General features: G+C 45.0%; 2 protein-coding genes across 4 annotated transcripts in view; one reads left to right on the forward strand and one right to left on the reverse strand.

The window, feature by feature from the left end:
* The window catches only part of LOC137547186 (trifunctional purine biosynthetic protein adenosine-3-like), a 79,241-nt gene that overhangs the window by 46,611 nt on the left and 6,907 nt on the right, over positions 1-25,723 (reverse strand). For 2 of the 3 annotated variants that reach the window (XM_068270466.1, XM_068270464.1), the window contains exons 2-6: positions 12,377-12,472; positions 9,312-9,486; positions 5,037-5,151; positions 2,125-2,193; positions 845-958 (exon numbers count right to left, since the gene is read on the reverse strand). In XM_068270466.1, coding sequence (XP_068126567.1) covers positions 845-958; positions 2,125-2,193; positions 5,037-5,151; positions 9,312-9,486; positions 12,377-12,472 — 569 coding nt within the window. Of the gene's footprint in view, positions 1-844; positions 959-2,124; positions 2,194-5,036; positions 5,152-9,311; positions 9,487-12,376; positions 12,473-25,723 lie in introns of those variants that run through there. The other variant, XM_068270467.1, reaches the window with a different exon arrangement.
* DNAJC28 (DnaJ heat shock protein family (Hsp40) member C28) lies at positions 15,862-21,136 on the forward strand. The gene is made up of 2 exons (XM_068270468.1): positions 15,862-15,921; positions 19,972-21,136. The coding sequence occupies exon 2, from the start codon at positions 20,003-20,005 to the stop codon at positions 21,125-21,127; it is 1,125 nt and encodes a 374-aa protein (XP_068126569.1). The 5' UTR covers positions 15,862-15,921; positions 19,972-20,002; the 3' UTR covers positions 21,128-21,136.

Here is a 25,723-nt window from a genome sequence, read left to right on the forward strand (position 1 = left end):
AAAAAAACACTATATACCTGAAAATAAAAATATGAGAATATTTTCTTTGCTGCTAATCTTCTAGTAATTATTCATAGTACACAACCAATTCATTATATCAAATATATTTTTTTCACTTCAGTGTCTCTTTAAGGGTCCATTTCCACAAGCCACCACACACGGCTGCGAGACACGCGGCTGCACTTCCGGGTCTGCATGCACGTAGACGAATCCCAGAAGCCGTGCCATGCACGGCTATGGGATTCGCTGCCTCCCGCATGAAAACTGATGGCAATGTCGGCCGAATCGCTAGGGCAAGCAATTCGGCCGGCGGCGCCATTATTTCCAATGGCACAGTTTCCCCGCACGATTTGCCTGTGGGGAAACTCTGCGGATTCGGCCCTGTCTCCGCACTAGTGGAAACGGGCCCTATCTCATAATGTCACATGTTGCCTCAGGTACACTTTAGGCCCCTTTCACACATAGCACATCGCATAGCAGCTTGGTATGCTTCCCCGCTGCTCCCCAGTTGCAGTTGCCATTAGTCGCTTTGAGATTGACCACACTACCTGCGGTGTGACGCGATGTGGCAGATGTGTTCATGAAGAAGTGCTCATGAGAACGCATGGAGGACCCAAACTCTGCAGCTCACTACCGCATGATGCCGCATGGCGACGCTGTAAGTGTAAACAAGCGTTCGCGGTAAGAGGGAAGCCTGCCTCATCCTATCTAAAAATGTGACTTTAGCCAAAAGTTGATTTTTTCAAGGCGTGATTATGGGGAACAAGGAGAGGAACAGACAACGCACATAGGTTTGAGGATCCAGCATGAGTTTACCTCTGTGTATAGCGTATGTCAGACTCACCCTGGTGATTCCTGTAGATGCAGACTGCTGCTGTTTGTGTGCTTCTCCTGCAGGTTTCTGAATGTACACAGCGGGGATAGGAGCGAGGGTCTGCCCATCAGTGATATACAGACACTGCAGGAACAGAAGAGCGCCTTAATGACCAGCAATCAACTCAGCTAGGCAATACTTGTAGGTACAACAGCAGCACAACACAACTTCATTTTAGTATAGAACCTTTACCACTCCATAGAAAAAGATATAATTTAAGAGGATGCCCATTGCCCAACACTGCAGAAATATACAGGAAGTGCTCTGCTTATGTCAGGGGTCTCTTCCAACACAAATTGGTGTGGCATAATTCAAGATGTGCATAGATTAAACCATTATACTTATTTCCAGTGGCTTGCCTACCTAGCCCCGAGTCCCCCATCCACAGTACACTGTGGCAAAATCACAGAGCAAAATAATAAATATAATTTATTGATTTATGTCTCACCTCTTCTTTATAATGCTACTTTTTGGTGGTCCACCCTTATAGCAACCCCTTTATATTGCCTCCCCCCCTAACCCCCCCCCCCCCCCCCCATGGTGCTCTCCCTACATAGTGCCTACCTTTATGATGATACCCTTTTATCCAGTATCCAATTTATAAAGCTATACCTACATTGTGTACCCTTGATTTTAGTGTGCTCTCTCAGATAGTGCTCCCTTTATGACGTTATCTCAATATATTGCTTTCTCAAAACATGCTGCTACCTGAAGATGCTCTTCCCATAGTGCCTCCTGTATGTTGCTCCTACCCTGATAATGCCCTCCCTTCATCCTGCCAAGAGTGCATGTAGAGCATGGCAAGGTTGTGTGAGAGTGCATATGAAGTGTGTTGGGGGGAGGGAAAGTATAGTAATCTTCCACTATTCCGAACAATGAGGCTTCTCTCCACTCTGAATGTGGTGTATGGTGACTATAGAGTCTCCCCTGGAAAGCTCTATAAGCGCATTCAGAAGAGGAGGCCACCCACCAGACCAGGTGTTACCATGCCATCCTAGTACTTTCCCTCTCTGTCTAGCCAGCCTGTGTCAGAGCACCTCTAGTTGTGATTACACTCTGTACTCTCCCTGAACCATGGATAGCACGCCAGTAGTCATATTACCCCTGTTTTACAGCTCTTTAGATTCAGTAACAGGAGATACTGGGAAAATACTGTAAGCTGTCTTTGCAATATAAGTCCACACTGGTGTAGAAAGCCCCATCAATGCAAAAGACATGTGCCAAAAAACAAGTCCTCTACTCTCACGTACATAGAACTCTTCACCCTCCAGAAGCTCTTCAACAATAACTGGGGCTGTGGATGTTCCAGGGGTCCAGTCCTGTAGGGAAGAAAAAGAAAACAAAGAGGCACTGTAGTGTACCACTTTTACCATAACATCCTTGGTTTCATCATCAGAAACACTCCCTAAGTCCCTATATCTATATAACGCTGTAAATTAAATGTAGCCCCGCCCTCCCAGTAATGTTTAGCCTAGGCTGATTAGCTATGCAGAATTCTCCCCATTCCCCCCCCCCCCACCCCTTGCTGAAGCATTCTGAGAGCCCAGGTATATTTTGTACTTGCTTTGGAATTCTCAGTAAGGACTTGTTCACACTATGAGCATTTGTGGATTTTTTTATGCTCTGGCGGTTTTCGAAATCACCCTAAGGCCTCTTGCACACTACATGCGATTCCGATTTTTTTATATTTTTTTATATGTCCAATTTTGGATTGCGTTTAAAAACCTTAGCAGCATGCAGTACGTTTTTTAATCGTAATCCAAAATCGGCTCAGATAAAAAAAATTGGAATCTCATGTAGTGTACAAGAGGCCTAAGAGTGCTTGTGCAATGATTTCCTATGAGAGTGTTCACATATGAGCAAATGTTCACAAAAGCGCTGCCTGTACCATTTTCTGAGCGCTTTGGCTCAATGGAAGGTATAGGAAAATCGCAAAGCGCTTAAAAAAGCGCTTTGTATAGCAATTTCCCGAGTGCTTTTATGAATAAATACATTGTATTTATTCTTTTCCGGGTCAAAGAGTTAACTTCCTGACTCATGTCAGGAAGTGGAAATTGCAATCGCTCACCAAAAGTGCTTAGAAAAGCGCTTACGAAAGCGCTTTTTTAAGCTCAAAGCGCAGGGAAAAGCACTTTGATAAAAGCTCAATAAACCACTCAGCGCTTGCGATAGTGCTAGCGATTTGTAATGTGAACAGGCCTGAAGGCTGCCATACACTGGTCGATTGCCACCAGATCGACTAGCAGATAGATCCCTCTATGATCAAATCTGATCAAAGAGTGATCTATTGGCTGCCTACACTGCAAACAGATTTTGAATCGATTTCACTATGAAATCGATTCACAATCTGTGAAGCTGACGCTGTCGCCGCCCATCCCCCCTGCATACGTTACCTGATCCGGCCGGCGCGAGTCCTCCGGTCTCCGCTGTCTCTTCCCTGCTCTGGGCTTCAGCTTCACTTTTACTTCCTGTCGGGGGAAGTTTAAATAGTAGAGGGCGCATTACTGTTTAAACTTCCCCCGACAGGAAGTGAGTGAAGCCAGACGGAGCCCAGCGCGGAAAAGGGACATGCGCCGGCGGAACAGGTAATGTATTGCTGCTAGTGTCGGTTGTCGGACATTTGAATGCCGCTATCGACGCACTCCCGACCTGCCGACAATCAAGCGAAATTTTCCGTGTGGACAGATCGACGGGATTGATTGATTTCAGACGGAAATTGGTCAATCGATCAGCGTTTGCGCATCGATTTCACAGCAGATTCGATCATAGTGATCGAATCTGCTGTCTATCGGCGGGAAATTGGTTGTAGTGTATGGGTAGCTTTACCAAACATTCTGAAGAGATCACCTGACAGGAATAAAGATGTCACAACCTGTAATAAATTTCAGAATGCAAATGAGAAAAAATGGACAGCATGTGATTTTAATTAGGTGTCTGAATAAAGGGCTATTTCTTCAAGAGTGGTGCTGCTGATCTGGGTTTCTTGAATCAGCTTTAGCACACGCCTATCTCCATTGGAGTGCTTGGTCTAACACTGTGAGAATGCAAATGAGGAAAGATTTTACAGTAGACATACACTGAGTAAATCATTTATAAAAATTAATATTGTAAAAAAATAAGATTTTTTATTAAGTTATATTTTCCTCTTTAAGACACTCTCTGTGTTAACAGGGTCTAAAATGATATAGGCTGGAGTGACAGGTGGATTCTGCAGTGGTGATTGGCATCCTTAACCTCATCCAAGAGAGGCATCAGGAATCCTCCATATAAGTCTGTCGCCATGTCTATCTATAGGAGGGGGCCAGAGGTGTGGGGGGCCCCCCACTACTAACCTTCCCTTTCTCTGATACTGCAGATCAGGTGTTTTTGTGGCTATTCTTGTATGGGGGGAAGATTCTGATGGCCAGTTGGTCACATTTGTTTTATGACCCTTGTGAGATGGACCCCCAGGCTGTGACACTCACCAAGGGGAGGCAACTTGTGAACATTAAGAGGCCCATCAACGTTTTTCTGTGGGGCCCCATGATTTGTAGTTAGGCCCCTGATCTCCAGTATCAGCCTTGGACTGTTTTTAGATGTACAGATCATTTCACTGATCTGCTGCTCCATAGTAGTAGGCTCCCTTTGCTATTGTTTCTCCATTAACTACCTGCGGACCGTCGCAGTATAAATCTACGGCGGGCAGGGGGCGCTGCGGTTCTGACCTGACGTAAACTCTACATCCCATTTACCACGCACCCCCGCCCGTCCCCGCCGCTGTCGCCGCTCAATCTCCGCTGCAATGTGCTGTCCTGCCGCCTCTATGACCGCAGAGCACTGTGAGCCGGGCAGGAGCCGTTTTCATTGACTCCTGGCCCTGTCATTACTGTAAGCCGTTCTTATTGGCTTACATGGAGTAACAGGGTCAGGAGCCAATGAAAGCGGCTCCTGACCGGCGCACAGCGCTCTGCCGTCATAGCGACGGCAGAGAGAACAGCCTGCGGCGGGGACAGAGCGACGTGACTGGCGGGAGCGGCGTATTTTAGCGGCGATTCGTCGGGAAGCAGCGGTTTACTGGACCAGCACCCTCTGGTCCTTAAGGGGGCAGAGGGTGCTGGTCCCGAAGTGGTTAAACAGAACACAGACTTATCGTTTACATTAAAATGCTGAAAATGGACATTACCTGGGTGAGGTGTTGTACGGCTCTGCAGGCCTCATCTCTGTCCCGAGAGATGTATGGACCCTTCCTGCAGGGGGCAGCACAAGAGGACTTCACCACCAGCGCAGGGAAATCTGCACTTCATCAGGGAAACAACACATAAGTATTTGTTTACTAGTTCCAGCAACACATATACAGTATGGCCTTGTATTGTGAATGGAAACGTGGGCACCAGTATATTCAGCAAAGTATGCGGTTTATTGCACTTCGGTGTGTAAAAGAAAGATAGCGGCATTGCACATCGATAAAAAAAAATTAGGACAAATTAGGCTTTTTGTGGCTGATATTTGCTATTAGTAATTACCTTATTTTATATGCATTTTAAAAAGAAAATAAGGAAAAAAGTGAAAAAATACACAATTTATCCACTTTCATACATTATGTAAACAGTTCTATTGTACATTAAACTCACACATTTTCTTTTTATAGCCCTCCTGTTTATTTAAACGGTTCATTTGTTTTGATAATGTATTAGATGTAACAATTAAGTAATGTATAGAATCTGCTACTGTCTGCTCCTGCAATGTACATTTCAGACTTGTTTACTAATGAACTCTGCCATTGAATTCCCTGGGAGGAGGAAAGGGGTTTGCTGTCATTTTTTTACAACTCTGTAGTGATGTTTTCAGGTCAGAAATAAATAAACAGTGTTATCTAAGATTTTGTAGGAAGGATAGTGCAGAGACTTATTTTTGTGTCATAGGGACAGCAAGTGGTTAACATACCTCACTTTTGTGGTGCTATATGTTTTTATAACATTTTTCCAGAACTCAGCTAACCAGCACAAATCATCTGGAATACCCTCAGTGTTGAAGGCCAACTTCTTAGGCTGTTTGTGGGCTCTGCTGTACTGGGTTCCACGGCTCCCCATCTATACCTAACACTAACCCTCCCATATCTGTACCTAAGACTAATGGGCACCACCACAGGCACCCATGTAAAATTCCACCAATAGCGGCTTTAAAGGACCCCTGAACTTAGAGGAAAGGGATATGGAGGCTGCCATATTTATTTCCTCTTAAACAATGAAGATTGCCTGGCTGTCCTGCTGATCCTCTGGCTGAACAAGTAAGCAGATCAGATGTTTCTGACTGAAGTCTGACTAAATTAGCTGCATGCTTGTTTCAGGTGTGTGATCCCGATACTACTGCAGCTAAAGAGATCAGCAGGATGCCAGGCAACTGGTATTCTTCAAAAGTAAATAAATATGGCAGCCTCCATATTCCTCTCAGTTAAGGTGTCCTTTAACAGTGCATTTGGGCCTTGGACCTATGTTATTTGGTGACTCCAGTGCCCAAATTCACTGTTGTAGCTCATATTAGCAGCGTTTTACATGGGCGCCTATGGTGGTGCTCAATTTTACTTGGCACACTCCACACCCCAAATTATGTGATTCCACCCCCTTCCCCCCAGCTTTATACAGCTTTTATATGCCCGTTTGGGAATTTCTGGAAGGGTGAGGGGGAGAAGTGGCAACTAATCTGTCTGGTCAAAGACTGTATAATGCTAGTCATGTGTAGCTAAGGTTTACACCAATACACCTAATGATGTAACACCCAATGCTGTAAACATGTATGTGGTGTTCATACTTCTGGTCTGTAGGTGGCAGTGTAATATTAATGTGATACTGTATGATTACATGGGATCTATCTATTGATTTCTTGATTCCTGTTGTCTCTGTGTGTGCTGAAGATAGGAAGCAAAGCATGGCTTGATATACAGACCTGCAGTAACATATAAACCTAGTTCCAGTTATTATGCTCCAGTGATTATTTAAAGGTTATTTTTCAAAAAAGGACATCTACTGCATGTGTGGGGAGTTGTGCACATGCTTACTGCACCTCCAGTGCACCGGCGCTACTCTCCGTTCTCCTGTAATTGTCCAAGTTCTTCACTTCCTGGTGCCCTCCGACTAGGGTGGCCGCTTGCAGAACCCCAAAAAGGAGGACATAACATCCTGAAAAGGAGGACATCGTACCGAGAAAAGTGGCACACAATAGTCCACATGGTGGAGGACTGGCTAACCACAAAATGCAATCAGATTCGCAGAAGATTTCCCCACAAATGCAATCAGATTGGCAGCAGATTTCCCCACAAATGCAATCAGATTGGCAGCAGATTTCCCCACAAACGCAATACGATTGGCAGCAGATTTCCCCACAAATGCAATGAGATTGGCAGCAGATTTCCCCACAAATGCAATCTTATTGGCAGCAGATTTCCCCACAAATGCGATGAGATTGGCAGCAGATTTCCCCACAAATGCAATCTTATTGGCAGCAGATTTCCCCACAAATGCGATGAGATTGGCAGCAGATTTCCAGACAAGTGGGATGAGATTGGCAGCAGATTTCCCCACAAATGCAATCTTATTGGCAGCAGATTTCCCCACAAATGCAATCTTATTGGCAGCAGATTTCCCCACAAATGCAATGAGAATTGGCAGCAGATTTCCCCACAAATGCAATGAGATTGGCAACAGGAGGCTCCGACCCAGACATATGCTGCACATCTGCAGTATGTCCACTTGGGCGTCTTGTGGTGTGCTCCCTGGCTAACCCATAAGCACGCTCGCAAGGCAACCAAGCGAATATACTGCACATGCGCAACTTAGTATGTCTGGGTCGGAGAACACTGACCAGGAAGTACAGAACTTGGATAATTCCCAGATAACAGAGGGAGACACCAGAGCAAGGTAGGTGCGGTAATCATCTGCACAACTCCCCCCACACGGCCCTCCTTTATTCTGAGTATTTACTGTACATTCATACTAAATAATCAATATATTTACCCTAACTGGGGAACTTTACATAACAGACATTAGTTGAGCTGGTAAATGTCAGATTATTAGTAGCAACTCCTTTCCCTTATTATAGAGTTATTTGAAGGTCTCATGTGGCACCTTGTGATGCCATCCTTATCAGTGGGTGACCGATATCTGCCAGGATGGCCTTCACACCAAGCACAATACAAGGACCCAACACATTCCTTTCCCACTACATAATACGTCTGTATTAAGAGATTTTTAGTAAGGAGGAGCTGTATTTACAGATAGAAAGTGCAGGATAAACTTAAAGCGGGCCTGAACTCAGAACCTCCTCTCTGCTCTAAAAGATAAGCAGCAGCATAATAACAACCTGTAAATAAAAACATGTATTTGTTACAGTTGATACAAATGCTGCAATATATCTGCAGTGTGTCTACTTCTTGCTTTTATAGAAGCAGACATATTATTGACATCCTGTGCTTTTAACAAATTAGCTCCTCAGCCATGGCAGAGGAGATTTCTGAGCTGACGTAGCTGGGAGATCAAATTACAGTGGTGAGATAAGGGGGAATTAGACAGGCTAAACTCTCTAAATACATACAGGATGCATTTCTCTATGTTTTCCTTCTTTCTTGTGCAAGAGTTCAGGTCCATTTTTTAACAAAAAAGAGAAAAGATGCCCATACATCTACCGATTTTGGGGCCCAATCGACCATCTGATTCGCTAATTTGACCAAATCAGAAGAAAATCGGTGCCGCAACAAGCATGCCTAATCGACTAATCATTGCATCGATCGGATATACTGGAAAGATCTTGGTTGAAAGTGCAGGGCAATCGCGGAGCTCGATATAGCAATGACCAACGATGCTGACGCTCCCTCGGATGCTGTCCCACCAAGTGTAAAATGTTCCCACCTAGGTGCCAGTGTAGTGTAAAATCTTGAAATCTCACCTGTCCCGCTGCCATGACACCCCGGCCTCGTCTGACGTCACCCACCATGTGGCACCAGGCGTGTGTGTGCCACTTCACCATGTGAAGTCACTCAGGGGTGACGGCCGAGGAGTCTGAATGTCGCTGCAGCCGGATAGGTGAGATTTTACACTGCATTGGCACTGGAAGGGGCATTAACACTTGGGGTCGGCCAGGCATGCAACAGAGGCGGTGTCACTAGGCCGATTCCCGATATTGGGAATTAACCTGCGGTGTATGGACAAGCGAGAGAGCTCTCTCCAATCACATTCAATTAGAGAGAGATTTGGTTGATGTGCCCATACATATTACTGTAGACTGCAGGGATAGAGTCTGAAGAAGGCTTTTTGGCTGAAACCTTACTCTTTCTTTTAAGTTAGCCCATAAATGGTATCAGCCTGATTCAAAACTTCCTGCTTTAACTGATGGCTAAGGCTACGTTTACAGAGGGGCACTTTTGAGTAGACATTGCTAATCTCTGCTGGACTAATTCTATTCTTACTAGGTAATGAAGTGGCAAGCTTCGTGAGGGTTGGTGAAGGCCTTCCATCGGCCAGTGGGGATGCCATGTTGTTGCATGAAGTCCTTGGCATTACTCTTGTTGGCCTGCAGAAGAGATGCCTTGGCAGTGGGACCAAAACACTTCACTCCAGATGCTGACAAGTCATCCAGCAGACCTACAGAATGGTAAATCCAGAAATATGATTTCATTGCAATGGCACCTGTCAATTGGTAAAATGCAGATAGATCATGAGGTTGATGTGACGGAAGCACAAACAACTGGCACTTCCTAAATTCATTGACAAATTGGGATAGCTAAACTGCTAAAGGACTGGGTTAGAGCAGGTTTTGCAAGGTGTCCCTTTGTAGTATGCAGTGCTCCAAAAAGGACAATCAAAGAAGTGGTGTATGGGTGTAAATATAAAAAAGGTGCATGGAAATTTGGGCACCCAGTAATGCCAATAGTAAAATATCGGTATTAAAGAGAATCTGTATTGTTAAAATCGCACAAAAGTAAACATACCAGTGCGTTAGGGGACATCTCCTATTACCCTCTGTCACAATTTCGCCGCTCCTCGCCGCATTAAAAGTGGTTAAAAACAGTTTTTAAAAGTTTGTTTAGAAACAAACAAAATGGCCACCAAAACAGGAAGTAGGTTGATGTACAGTATGTCCACACATAGAAAATACATCCATACACAAGCAGGCTGTATACAGCCTTCCTTTTGAATCTCAAGAGATCATTTTTGTGTTTTTTTTCCCCCTGTTCTCATGCACTGAAGTTTCAGGCTGCTCTTTTCTTCCTGCAAACAGATTTGCCCTTGTCTGTAATTCCTCAGTATGTGAAAGCCCAGCCAGCTCAGAGGACGATTTATCCAGCTTGTAAAAGATAAGAGAGAAGAGAGAAGCTGCTCTAATCTAAATAACACACAGGCAGTGTGCAGAGAGGGGCCTGGAAGGGGGAGTTCATAGCAGAACCACAACACTGAAGAACTTGGCAGCCTTCCAGACACAGGCTGACAAGTCTGACAGGGGAAAGATACATTGATTTATTACAGAGACTGTGATAGTAGAAAGTGCTGCAGTAAGCCAGAACACATTAGAATAGCTTTTGGAACTTGTAGGATGGTAAAAAACAGGATGCAATTTTTGTTACGGAGTCTCTTTAAATACTGATATTTTCCTATGGCCAAACTTAAGCATACTCTCACACAGAACCCTCCCACCCAACGCCTAACCCCCCCTCCTGCACACACTACTTGCCTGATTACTAACCCACCCCCCTCCTGCACACACTACTTGCCTGATTACTAACCCTCTCCCCCTCCCGCACACACTACATGCCTAACGCCTAGCCCTAAACCTCCCTGCACACACTACCTACCTGACGCCTAACCCCAGCACACACTACCTACCTGACGCCTAACCCCAGCACACACTACCTACCTGACGCCTAACCCCAGCACACACTACCTACCTGACGCCAAACCACAGCACACACTACCTACCTGACGCCTAACCCCGGCACACACTACCTACCTGACGCCTAACCCCTGCACACAGTACCTGCCTAACGCCTAGCCCTAAACCGCCCTGCACACACTACCTACCTGACGCCTAACCCCAGCACACACTACCTACCTGACGCCTAACCCCAGCACACACTACCTGCCTAACGCCTAGCCCTAAACCGCCCTGCACACACTACCTACCTGACGCCTAACTCCAGCACACACTACCTACCTGACGCCTAACCCCAGCACACACTACCTGCCTAACGCCTAGCCCTAAACCGCCCTGCACACACTACCTACCTGACGCCTAACCCCAGCACACACTACCTACCTGACGCCTAACCCCAGCACACACTACCTACCTGACGCCTAACCCCAGCACACACTACCTACCTGACGCCTAACCCCAGCACACACTACCTGCCTAACGTCTAGCCCTAAACCGCCCTGCACACACTACCTACCTGATGCCTAACCCCAGCACACACTACCTACCTGACGCCTAACCCCAGCACACACTACCTGCCTAACGCCTAGCCCTAAACCTCCCTGCACACACTACCTACCTGATGCCTAACCCCAGCACACACTACCTACCTGACGCCTAACCCCAGCACACACTACCTGCCTAACGCCTAGCCCTAAACCGTCCTGCACACACTACCTACCTGACGCCTAACCCCAGCACACACTACCTGCCTAACGCCTAGCCCTAAACCGCCCTGCACACACTACCTACCTGACGCCTAACCCCAGCACACACTACCTACCTGACGCCTAACCCCAGCACACACTACCTACCTGACGCCTAACCCCAGCACACACTACCTACCTGACGCCTAACCCCAGCACACACTACCTACCTGACGCCTAACCCCAGCACACACTACCTACCTGACTGCTAACCCCAGCACATACTACCTACCTGACGCCTAACTCTAGCACACACAACCTACCTGACGCCTAACCCCAGCACACACTACCTACCTGATGCCTAACCCCAGCACACACTACCTACCTGATGCCTAACCCCAGCACACACACCACCTGCCTGATGCCTAGCTCTGACCCCCCTCCCTGACCACACACCACCAGCCTGACGCCTAACCCTAAAGGCCTGTTTCCACGGGTATAGTGATGCAAATGCGGCTTCCTAGCCGTATCGCATCACTTCCGCTGGCGCCCACGTTACTTCCGCATCTCCCGATGCAGAAGTCAATTGAAGATTGATCGCTCCGCACCGTTCTGCAGAACATGCATGCAGTGGAAACTATTCCATTGCCGTGCATGTGTTTCATGTAGCTGCATCGCACCGCTTCTAGTGGAAATGGGCCCTAAACCGCCCTGCACACACCACCTGCCTGATGCCTAACCCGAAACCGCCCACACACACCACCTGCCTGATGGCTAACCCTAAACCTCCCCGCACACACTGCCTGCCTGACCCCTGCACACCTTACCTGCCTGATGCCTAACCCTAATCCCCCATCCCCCGCACACTCTACCTGCCTGACCGTTATTGATAGCATAAGTACAAAGAAAAGTATCTTACCGGCAGTGAGGAGCGATAGGGGACTGATGACCACCAGGGTGATATTGTGGTCTTTGCAGAACTGCTTCACAATGGCTGGATTACTGGTCAGCACCGCTTCAGGGAAGAAGAAACAAGAAAGAACTGGATGAGAGCCCCAGTTTAGCATCGGTTCAGTGTAAGATACCATATTTTTCTTTGCCTATCTCACAACCTGAATATATGAGAGCCCTCACAGACATATGTACAGATCATAATATCCAAACCTAAGTAAGCATACTGTAATAATATTATCTGACATTGCACCAAAATACGAATTCCTGCTTACCTGACTTACACACCTTACCACCCTCTGGTGTGCCATCACTTCCAGGAGCAAAGAGGACCTGTTTTACATGGGCAGACCTCGCCAGATTGGAGCACAGACTCTCCTCACAGGAACCACTGCCAATTACCAGCACCCTAACCATCATATTGCTACCGACAGCATGGACAGAGTCGGGATATTCACGTAGATGGCTGGATAACAGATGGATAGATAGATAGATAGATAGATAGATAGATAGATGCTGCAGACAGAATGACTTCTCCTCAGCATGGAGTCTCTCAGCAGAGCAGTGTGTTGTCAGTGATGTGGAAGAATTGCCCTTTTACTTCTGCTCCAGCATTGGCTAGTAAACATGTTATTGGTCAGCCTTTGTGCCATAAATATGTAAATGTAATATTGATGACTTCTGCAATGCATTTTGATATGAGATGGAAGAGAACTTTTATAGCTTATTTGTACATGGATTATATACAGACATTGAGGCTGATTTATCAAGTCATGGTGGTAGGAGATTTTCTGCTCACAGACCTCAGTCCACAGTGCAGGACCCGGGCTGCTCAGGCCCACAACGACAAAGAAGTGAAGATGGTCCGCAGTTATCATTAGGAGATAGAAATACTTTATTAAAGAGACACTGAAGCGAAAAAAAAAATTATGATATTATGATTTGTATGTGTAGTACAGCTAAGAATTAAAACATTAAGATCAGATACATCAGTCTAATTGTTTCCAGTACAGGAGGAGTTGAGAAACTCCAGTTGTTATCTCTATGCAAACAAGCCATTAAGCTCTCCGACTAAAAGTCTTAAGGCCCATACACACGTCTGATTTCCGCGAACGACGGGTCGTTTGCACGCCCCGTCGTTCGCCCGCTAAATCGGGCGTGTGTACAGACTGTCGTTCGCTTGATAAGGGTGAGTTTGAGCGATCCGCCCGAACGACGGAACGACGGGGCGTGCAAACGACTCGTCGTTCGCGGAAATCCGACGTGTGTATGGGCCTTTAGTCATGGAGAGGGCTGTTATCTGACTTTTATTATCTCAACTGTAAGTGAACTGTTTACTTTTTCTCTGCTAGAGGAGAGGTCATTACTTCACAGACTGCTCTGAAAGACTCATTTTGAATGCTGAGTGTTGTGTAATCTGCACATATTATAGAATGATGCAATGTTAGAAAAAACACTATATACCTGAAAATAAAAGTATGAGAATATTTTCTTTGCTGCTAATCTTCTAGTAATTATTCATAGTACACAACCAATTCACTATATCATATTTTTTTTTCGCTTCAGTGTCTCTTTAAATCTGGCACAAATCAGGCATAAAGTCTATACACCAACATGCTGACATGTTGCGGACACTTGTCGTCCTTAACCCTAGCATAGGTACGTGTCAGGTGTGATCCAACACCTGACATGTTGTACCTATGCAATGATTAAATGACAAGCGTCTGAAACATGTCACCATGTTGGTGTATGGATTTTATGCCTGATTTGTGTCTGATTTAATAAAGCATTTTATCTCCAGCTGATAACTGTGGACCACATCTTCACTTCTTGATTTATCAAGTCAGGTGGAAACCTGTGATAATTGTAGAAAAACTAAAGCAGTTAGGGCCCGTTTCCACTAGGAGCTACTTAGCCGCATCGCACCGCGGGTGTCCTGGAACACATGCACGCCAGTGGAAGAGTTTCCACTGCGTGCATGTTGTGCGAAGCGGTGTGGAGCGATCCAAGAATCTGCAGCATGCTGCAGATTTTCGCACGGCCGCATCCGCCCGCAACCGCGTCCCATCTCCTTCATGGACTTCCGCATCGGGAGATGCGGAAGTGATGCGACCGGCGGCAGAAGTGATGCGATGCGGCTACATAGCCGCATTCGCATCATTTACAAGTGGAAACCCACCCTTACTCAGCATAACTAAAGAGATTTCAGTTGTGAGGCAGTTACTCAGTATAACTTAGGGCAGGTTTCCACTTGTAAATGATGCAAACGCGGCTACGTAGCCGCATCACATCACTTCCACCGCCGGCCGCATCACTTCCGCATCTCCTGATGCGGAAGTGTATTGAAGAGATGGGACGTGGCTGCGGACGGATGCGGGTGTGCGATAATCTGCAGCATGCTGCAGATTTTCGGATCGCACCGCACCACTCCGCACAACATGCACGCAGTGGAAACTCTTCCATTGCCGTGCATGTGTTTCAGGACACCCACGGTGCGATGTGGCTATGTAGCCGCATCACACCGCTCCTAGTGGAAACGGGCCCTAAACAGATTTCAGTTGTGAGGCAGTTACTCAGTATAACTAAACAGATTGCAGTTGTGAGGAAGTTACTCAGCATAACTAAACAGATTGCAGTTGTGAGGCAGTTACTCAGTACAACTAAACAGATTGCAGTTGTGAGGCAGTTACTCAGTATAACTAAACAGATTTCAGTTGTGAGGCAGTTACTCAGTATAACTAAACAGATTTCAGTTGTGAGGCAGTTAATCAGTATAACTAAACAGATTTCAGTTGTGAGGCAGTTACTCAGTGTAACTAAACAGATTTCAGTTGTGAGGCAGTTACTCAGTACAACTAAACAGATTGCAGTTGTTAAATGAAAGAAGGGTTCTCAACAACTTCTCTGTCTAGATAAATCAGTCAGTCTCATGATATTTATATGTAAGTAGATAAAACTGTGCTACAAGTTTACCATGCAGATAGACAGACCAGGGTGCCCCAAGGGGCGTGCATGAAAAAGGGGCACAAGGAAAATTGGGTTCTGAATTTTGGTCTAGTAAAATATCGGTAAATTTTACACATACTCTGTGTTTTAAAATATCTAGGAAAATATAATTAAATAATACCAATATTTTACTACAACTTAACCAAACACACAATCGCTGTACGGAGTCGCCTGTCTTCGGAAGCACGTGTGTCCCTCACAACGGCTCACAGACGTGTTTATGACCAACTGGTCGAGTACACACAGCAGGGGTGACAACGGTGGAAGAGGGGAGCAAGAGAAGACAGGGAAGGCTTCCAGAGCCTTCCCTCTCCAGGTAAGTAACTTTTTTCTGCCTTTACATTTACTTTAACAAAGTATAGAATGCAATTGTATAAACTGAACAGCAGAGGGTGATGTGACATTACAGAAGAGGCAATGCAGAACTACATTTCCCAGAAGCCCTTCGTGCACAACAAACATGTCACCTTCCTGGGGGGAAGAGGTGCACAGCTGATCTTTCCCAGGGTAAGAGGCTGCTATACAACAAGCTGTGAGGGTTAGATGTGTAGTGATGATATATATGTAATCACAGGTATCAACTGTCCCTTTATTGAGGGACTGTCCTGTCTCTCCCACAGTTGTCCATCTTAGTTTGTTTGTACAGATCTGGGCAATTAAATGTGCTACTTAAGTTATAAAAGAGTGAAAACTTTGTATCCAGCATCTAAAATGTTTTTCTAACTAATTTTTAAAAGCAGTGTTTTTTTTCTGGTATGCACTTTACTACTTATAGATTATGATTTGAAAGTAAGATTTGGAGCAGCCACTGCTGTACAGGAGTATGACCTGTCACAGTGTGTGACTTGTTACTGAGAATTCTTATTATTATTCATATATCAACCCGTATCTGTAACAATTACACTGCTTTTTCAACAGAGTGAGGCTCCCTGCACACTGCATGCAATTCCGATTTTTAATCGGTTTTTACATCCGATTTTTAAGCGTTACTGCATGCTGCGTTTTTTCCTCCGTTTTTCTGTTGATTGCATTTAGGGAAAATCGGAATTGCAAATCGGAAACGGAATCGTAAAACGGATTTGCAGTGTGCAGCGAGCCTTAGATCCCCCTTCCTTGCTTATGTACTGCCTACTTCCTTGTACAGCCCACCTCCTTATTTTCATTTTCTTGCTCCTTCCATGTAGCAGCTACCTAGGGTCCTTTCGCACTGTGCAGGTTGCGTTGTAGTATCTCAACACTTCTGAAAAGTCGTACCGCATGTAATTATGAAAGTATGCTTCACTGCCACTGTAAACATATTCTGGGACAACACCCGCCCACCCTCTCTTTATACGCCACAGTTGCCATTTAGCTCTCATCCACTGGAGCCTTCTGAAGGTGATTGCACTGAGAGCATCTGAGGTGACATGTGACATGATGAGATAGACATGTGTATGTACAGTGCCAAGCACAAAAATAATGATGCTGTGATAATTTTTTCTTTCTCTGCCTAAAAGAGTTTAAAATCAGGTATGCAAATTACAGTTTCTGTCTGGGTCGGGACAGGGGCAGACTACAGAGTAACTTTCACTGATAAGGAGCTACAGCCATAAAACACTTTCCTGGCAGTAAAAAGGCCTTTGAGAGCAGGAAAGAGATAAAAAGGTTCAAAAGTTCATAGATTTTAAGCTTCATATACACGGTACAGTTTTCCATCGGATCGACCAGTGATCTGATAAGAAATTGCATTGTGTGTAGACTTCCAAATTGTTTCTGATCAATTTTGTGATAGATTTTGCATTAATAAGTACCCCAAATCTATTGCAAAATCTATCGCAATTGGAAATGAATAGATCCGTTGATCTGATGGAAAATTGTACCGTGTAGATGAGGCTTTAGCTCTGGCGTACTTCAATGAATTTGTCATTGAGAAGAGTTAATGAAACAGTAAAAATGTAAAAAGTTAATTCAAATATAAAATAAAACTGTAGGATATCTAAAAATTGTTTATCTCATCAGTTTATTTTCACCTTGTCAGGGGCATAACTAGAAATCACTGGGCCTCCCTGCAAACATTTGGATGGGCCTCCCCCCTCTGGGGCCCGCTCAGTACCGTTTTGGGAGGCAGGAGGGGTCGCAGCATAAAGGGAGAGCATTGGCCCCCACATTGATGGGGGCCACTCCCCCCTCCCTCACCCTGGGCTGTCCCCTCAGCGCTCCCCCTCCAGCATTAGTTGGCGGTAGGAGCAGTGGTGGGCAGGAACACAAGCATACCTCCATGCCTCCACAGCAGAGGTCCAATATCTAAACGTCTGACGATACTTCCTGATAAACAGGAAGTAACGTGTGGCACTTAAACATCGGACTTCCGTGGTGGAAGCATGGAGGTATGCTTGTGTTCCTGATGGCTTTTATCTCAGGTTCACTTCAACATACTGTATTGTTACACTGATTACACTTGCAGACTATTACTGACTATGCAGCTGACCTTGGTAGGTTTTGGAGCTTCATATCAATAGAATGCTTGGCACCCCATGTGAAAATTACACTGGGGCCCCAAGCTTAGCTGCGCCACTGCCTGCACTTTTTTTACGCATAGGTTTTGAAGATGCAGACAGGACACCATGGAAAGCTGCCGGACTAGAGGGACCTCTTTACAATTATTCAGGTACCTTAAATACATTTGAGACAGTGGCGTAACTCAAGCTCACTGGGCCCACTTGCGAAACTTTGGGTGGGGCTTCCCTTTGACCCTGCTGAACACTGAATAGGGACTGTCTACAAATATGCCAAACTTTGATTCCTTATCAGTGGCTGAGCAGATGCAGTTAGTAGACCAATTGTGCAGAGAGCAGAAAGTTTTTTTCTCTCCATGCCCTTAGTTGTCAGTCTCTAAGGACAGGGGAAATAAAGATCTCCCCCCACGGGGCCCCCTGCTGCTTCTGGCCCCCCCTGCATCTGCATCCCTTGCAGGGTCTATTGTTACACCCTTGCACCTTGTGTTTCCTTTAACACACACACTGGAAGCTGCTCAAATGTAAGCATTGTCAGGCTTCCCCTACACATAGCAATAGAACCTATAGCTTGACTGTAGCCAAGGGATGCATGAGTGTGGTGTGCACCTCTGTGCAGAGAGGATAAAGAAGGCCAGTAGTTCAAGACTGGAGCTGTAAAACATAAAAATATGTTGTAATTCACAAGACTGTGAAAAGTCTTATTTAGGCTAAAGAGTATAGATACAATTGTTCATCTCATCTGTTTATTCACACTTCAGGTTGGATTTAATGTCCAATACAATGACAATTTAGGGGCTTAGGTCTAAATACAATGGCTGGGCTGTGCTGCTTGATAATATTATACAACAGGAGGTGTAAATAATAAACCACATTCTAAAGGTTTAAGCCCGATTGGCCAATTACTGACCGATTTTACCACCTCCATGTAGTATGAGCGTTTACCTCCTGTTAATATTCACAACCTGTTGACCCTCATACTACATGGAGGAGGTAAAATTGGCCAATCATTGGTCAGTTAAAATTGAAGGTGTGTACCAGGCACCGCGGTGTCTTCTCTCTCCTTCAAAGCGGGGTGACGCCCGCGGAGCTAGCGGGACAGTCCGGAAGGATACCAACTCTTCCCTGCCATCTGCATCCTATTTGACGTGCTCTTTACCTGGGGATAAGTATATATATTTTTTTCTCCTTGCAGCACTCACCATTCTTTTTCTCATGCACTTTGCCATTAGGCTGCTTCCATTTATCATATATCTATCACATATTTATTGAATTGTTTACAGCATTTTTTGCACTTATTGTATGCACTTTGGGATTTATTCCCCCTCCTCTTCACGTATTGTTACTGAACCCGGGTTCAAGTATTGGTGGGCTCTGTTTAGATGCCCACCATGCTGGTTTAATCTCATCAGCATTTTGATTAATTGATTGATTTATTGTCATTGGGATGCTAGATCATTGTATTAATTACCATTATTATATGTATTTATGATTATTCTTTGGCAGCAGGGAATTGTCTTTTGCCGTTTGTTTTAATTGTTTTTAATCATGTTGAATCTCATCATGTTTTCATTATTAGTGTCAATTATTGAATAAAGTATTTTTGTATATTTTCAAGTGGTGCTGAACATGGGGGCTTTCTTTCCTCTCATTTAATCTACATATGTCTATATATGTATCATGCCGTGTATGTATTGTAGTCTAGGGCCAATTTAGGGAGAAACCAATTAACTTATCTGAATGTTTTTGGGATGTGAGAGGAAACCGGAGTGCCCGGAGGAAACCCACACAGACACGGGGAGAACATGCAAACTCCATGCAGATAGTGCCCTGGCGGGGATTCGAACCGGGGACCCAGTGCTGCAAGGCGAGAGTGCTAACTATGCTACCGTGCTGCCCATAACTATATAAACATGTATTTAGCACATTCTTTAACTTATGCAAAAAAACAAACCAAAAAACTGAATTTTCAATAACACTTGAATGGATTAGTTTTTAGGTCATGCAAAATGGCAGAAGGTTTGGTATGTGTAATATTTTGTTTTGTGTTATCTTTACATTTTAGGTTTATATATGAAAAAAAGTGAAGCGCTATTATGAAGCTTATACAGGTCCTACTGGCTCAGAATATGAGCCATCCTCTCTATATATGTCCATGGAAACACTCATCAGCCTTGCGATTGCATTCAACTTACAAGCACAAGAAGAGTATCAAGGAATGTTACCGGCTTCTCAATATCCCAGAGGGTTCCTCTGCCGATGATGTGAGACATTCTTACAGGACCTTAGCAAAGAAATATCATCCAGATAGTGGTTCTGTCACAGCCGATGCCAGCATGTTCATGCAGATCGATGAAGCCTACAAAGATCTCCTGACTCACTTGGCTCAAGAGTCCAAGAAGGGACAAAGCCTTGAAGACGATGAGGACAAGACGGACTATAAGATCCCACAGCACCGACATTACTTGAACTATGAAGGAGTTGGTTATGGCACACCTAGTCAGCGGCAAAAACAATATAGCCAATTTCGTGTTGACCGGGCCTCTGACCAAGTGTTGGAATTCAGAAAGAAGAAATTTGAACTCCAGTATGCTGAGAACTCAATGGTGGCCAAAGATGTCAAGCACAGTAAGAAGGTGAAGATTACTCAAGCCATTGAACGTTTGGTAGAGGACCTTATCCAAGAATCCATGGCAAAGGGAGACTTTGACAACCTCAGTGGGAAAGGAAAGCCCCTTAACAAGTTTGCCACTTGTCCACATATTGACCCCATGACCCATAACCTCAACCGGATTCTGATAGACAATGGTTACCAGCCTGAGTGGATTGTACTGCAAAAGGAAATACGAGAAACCATTGATAAACTAAGACATGAACTGGTGGTCTCTCGTAAGAAACTAGGTGACCCTCTGACTTATGCAAAGGAAAAGGAATGGATGGAGATCCTTGAACATTTTAAAGAAAACATATCAAAGCTTAACAAAAAAGTGAATGACTTTAATCTGGTAGTGCCTCTCTTGAATAGACAAATGGTGCATTTTAACGCTGACAAAGAGATTTCTCGAGCTCTGAAGGCCTACTCCACCCTGAAAGAGGAGATGGAGTTGGCAAATAAGAGGGAAGCAGAGACAAAAATGGACAATAAGCAGCCAAGTCCTATGGAAATCATAATGAATTGGATTAATCAGCTAAAAGACTTTAACAAGCAAAATAAAAAATAATTATAAAAACTGACTAAAGGCCATTTTCATTTGACAAAATGCCTACCTCCTGATTAGAATTGTTTATTTAAACGTTTACATTGTAGCGTATGGTTGTAGGCATCAGTTGAATGTTGCCTAATCTAACTGTTTAGGCGCCTTTCACACTTACCACGTCGATCTGCATTGTGGTCCGGTCCCCTGCCCCTCACCTGTGGCAGTGGCCATTAGGCTCCCACTACCTGCAATGTGGCGGAAGTAGCTATATTGATGCTAGTCCGCCGCAAACTCTGTAGTGTGTTACTGCATGATCTGTGCCTACTGCATGTTAAATGCAGTAATGCAAGTCTATGGTGACGTGGTAAGTGGGCACGAGTGATCGCAGTAGTGGCGCGCATGCGCAGAGTGATGGTGGACAAGTGGCGCACTTTCTGTCCAAGAGGGAGTATGTCACCGAGCGGGGGGTGGCGCAACACATATTACCCTTCGCTGAAGGGTAAAGTGAAAGGGAACATGGTGCGGTGTGATCGTCCTGCCCCCAGGCACTCCTACTGAAGGACGATTACACCGCACCAACTGTGAAAGTAGCCTTAAGGAGAACCCAAGGTGGTTCTTGGTTGTGGGGGTGGGGGTGGGGGGGTGCAAATGGGACAGATGTTCTCTGCCTCTGTGTCCTCCCACCGCCGATCTGTGCCCCCCTCACTGAGATACAGCCCCCCCTCCCCTCACCATGACCCCATGAGAATGGCAACATTATGGAAGGGAAACACAGGGGACAGGAATTCCCTGTTAAAAATGCCCGCCAGGGGCGTTCCTACAGGGTTTCCGGAGCTGCCATTGGGCAGCTCTCCCTGGCCACGCCCCCCTGCACGCGCCTCCCTGCACACTGTGAATGAGAGACAGTCTCAAAATCCAGTGTCGGGACTCAGAGGTCGTGAAAGTGGGCCAGTGTGGCCCACAGGATCGGCGGGGAGCGGCGGTTTTTGCGGCTACCTGATCTGCTTAGCCCCCCAGATCAGGTAGCCTACTTTCTTTTTAATTTTATGAGCCCACCTCGGACTTTCTTTAAAGCTAAATACTCACCACCCAACAGAGGAAGATGGATCCAGCGATGCCCCCCTTACAATGAGCGTTCCACGATCCATCTTCCGGCCGACGAGCACACGCAACGCCACACAACGGCACTCCACAGGCAGTACTTTGCGTGGAGTTGTCTGGGATCTTAAAGATCTGATCCACCATGACTGTGGTTGTCGCCGCATGTTGCTAAACGACATTTGTGTGATCTCGTGCCTGTACACACATTGTAAGATCGCAGAAACGATCGGTCATCACTCAAAAAAATCACCAGTCGTCGCAAAAATCAATGCAAAAATCACGTAATAGATATGGGTCTTAAAGGGAATCTGAAGTGAAAATAAACTTATGATATAATGATTTGTATGTGTAGTACAGCTAAGAAATAGTACACCAGTAGCACAGATATTAGTCTAATATGGTTTACAGTACAGGAAGAGTTAAGAAACCTCAGTTGTTATCTATGCAAAGGAGCTTCTCTGACCTTTCTGACCAAACTTGGTCACCTACAGTGCTGTTTTCTGGAGCACTTATCTCAACCTGTGTCTCACTGTTTCTTGTTTGTTTAAGGTTTTACTGCCATGAAGTTCAAAGGGTCATTAGCTCTGCTCTGTTTCATAGTTTAAACTACAGAGTGTAGTTTGTAAACTGCAAATATTAGAGAATGATGCAATGTTATATAAACAAAAAAAAGCTATATAACTGAAAATAAAAATATGAGACTCTTTTCTTTGCTACTAATGATCTATGAATTATCTGTACTACACATACAATTCATTATATCAAAAGGTTTTTCTTTGCTTCAGTGTCTCTTTAAGGCCAATTTGCAAATGATGTGTGCAGACCACCTCAATATGCTGGCACACATGGCTTAGTCAGTGTAACATAACTAGTTATGTTGGATTTTTCCAGGCTGTTGTTACTGTGCTTCCTAACAGTAGAGAGGGTAGGTAACCGCTCCTCGAAATATGCCATAATGTCTCACCTTTTCTGCTTGCAACCTCTTGCAACCTGAGTACTTATAACATATTTCCCTAATGCTATGGCTTTTTGGTCCTGTGTAGCCCCTTACACATGCCTAGGAGTTCTGGTTCACCCTGAGCTTGCTGGGTCATCTGATATTTCCCTAATGCAACTTTTGAAAGTAAGTGGAGAAAGATAAAAAAAAATAGGAAAGAGAATAGTTGCTGATATAACAATAGACAAAACAAAGGCTGCTGATTGTCAAAAATACTGAGGAAACCATAAGAAACAGAGCAAATGTCTATTAAAAGTCACCATGCACAGGGTTTAAAATGAATGCTCTATTTCAGCCTTTCTTGACCTTGCAGGAACCCTGCAAATAACTTTGGGATCTCAAGGAACCTCTTGTAACGATTGGTGTCAGCAAGAACAGATTATCTGATTATTGGTGATCTGCAGTATCACCAATAATACAGATACTATACCTGATTATGTGGTGATCTGCAGAATCACCAATAATGCGAGTATAGCGAGACACAGGACAACCAGATGTAAAGATAGGTGTTTGGTGCAACAGTAATACAGATAGAGATAGCAACTCCCCCAGAGGAGCTGGTAGAGGGAGATATCTCTATAGAACACAGGGATCAGCACTCCAGCAAGCTGGAGATGCAGATGAACTAGTAATCAGTTCACCCGAGGAGCGGGTGGTGCACAGTAAGAGAACGTATACTGATCACCCGTGGAGCGGTTGATTCAGACTGTACTGCAGCAGGTGATCACCTGAGGGGCAGGAGATCAAGACTGTACTGCAGCTCCTAATCACCTGAGGAGCAGGTGATGATGACAGTACCGTAGTTTACTAGTCACCTGAGGAGCAGGTGATTAAGACTGTACTGCAGCTACTGGTCACCTGAGGAGCAGGTGATTAAGACTGTACTGCAGCTACTGGTCACCTGAGGAGCAGGTGATTAAGCTGTACAGAGAATCCCTCACCGGGGACTAGGCTCACTGGTGAGGGCAGAAGAGTCAGACAAGCAGGTTCGGCAACAAACGGACAGATACGGAACAAAGACAGAAGGCTTAAATCAGAGTAGTGTTCAGGCTGAGTCGGCAACAGGATCAGATAGGCAGAAGCACAGAATCAGTAAGCAGAAGAGTAGTCAAGGCTAGCAGAAGGTCATAACAAATAATACAATTCAATTAGTACTTTAGCTATCAACAGAATCTGACTAAGTGTGGATCCCCAGCTCCTGCTGGTTCAAGCACACTTTGGGATCTGACTAAGGTCTGAGTGCTAACACGTAGCATTTGCAACAGCAGATGAGAAGCTACTGACAGGCAGGTCCTATATATACTGAGAGCGCCCCACAGCGCCGCCCCAGTCACTCAGCCAATCAGGAGCACTGCTGGAGTCAGCTGACCAGCCGACTCTCCTTGTATTCGCATAAAGGTCCTGCCGCCTGGTGCGCGCGCGCGTAGCCCTCAGTCTATGTGCAACTGAAGGACCAGGCAAAACTCCACCATGTAACTGCGCGGCGGAGGCCGCCGGCTGAGACGCGGAGAAAGCCACCATGCAGTTCACCGCTGCGGCGGCATCTCCGCTATCTATTACACCCCTGCACACAATTTTTTGATCTCGAGGAACCCCTGCATTTATTTTGGAGGAGGAATGGTCTTTAAAAGCATGTGTGGCTGTTTATTTCACTACCCCCTATTACACTACCACTCATTATAGTGTCTCCTGACCCCACAATTTAGTGCTACTTGTTGAAGTATCACCTATTATAATCTATATATAATATAGTACTCTATTATACTTCCACGATGGGGGAAAATGCCAAGGAATCCCTGCAGAGTACTCAAGGAACCCTGGGCTTCCAGTGAACCCTGGTTGAGAAAGCCTGCTCTTTTAGTATAAAATATGCTGACTTGCAAAAGAACTACAAAGGTAATTTTATCTTTTTTTCATTTTCAGTGGCTTGTGGTCACGTTTATACTTACAGGAAGCTACTAAATCAGATGCATGATGGGAGAGAAACCCAGTATCCGTCTTGACAATTTCCTGTAGGCAAAATCATGTGACCACAGCCCAGGGTAAAATGAAAGAAAGGCTTTTTAAAGTAAATGTGAAGTGTGGTTAAACCAAAAAGACTGCTATTTACCTATGAACAGGGAAGGCTCTAGATCCCTGTCCTATTTCCCCTTTGTTCCGTCACCCCTGTTTAAATTTGCTGCCTTGGGATGCTTCAGAAGCACTTGTGTCTCAGAAAGCTTCTGAAGATGGGCGGCTCATTCATTTAAGACACAAGGGTCCGATTCAGTTTTCTCCAAGGCTATACATTTTCATCTTATCTACAAAATAATTTTACAGCACCTGGCAACAGAAAAAAATACTAAAAAAGTAGGTAAAGAAACCTTTGAATAAATAGTAAGGGAACTGTGATCACGTAATCTTACTGATAAACATAGGAATGCGGCTGCTTTACTACGGCGGAACGTGTTGCAGTGGATTAGTGACCCATCACGTTACATAATGAGGTTTCTCATGCTTGCCTACGCCTAGACTTTGATGTA

This window comes from Hyperolius riggenbachi, chromosome 2, assembly GCF_040937935.1.
Source record: "Hyperolius riggenbachi isolate aHypRig1 chromosome 2, aHypRig1.pri, whole genome shotgun sequence".
NCBI lineage: Eukaryota > Metazoa > Chordata > Amphibia > Anura > Hyperoliidae > Hyperolius > Hyperolius riggenbachi.

Bases quoted from the DNA above. Each gene is read 5' to 3' on its own strand.
- DNAJC28 (XM_068270468.1), top strand. From the start codon at position 20,003: ATGAAGCTTATACAGGTCCTACTGGCTCAGAATATGAGCCATCCTCTC.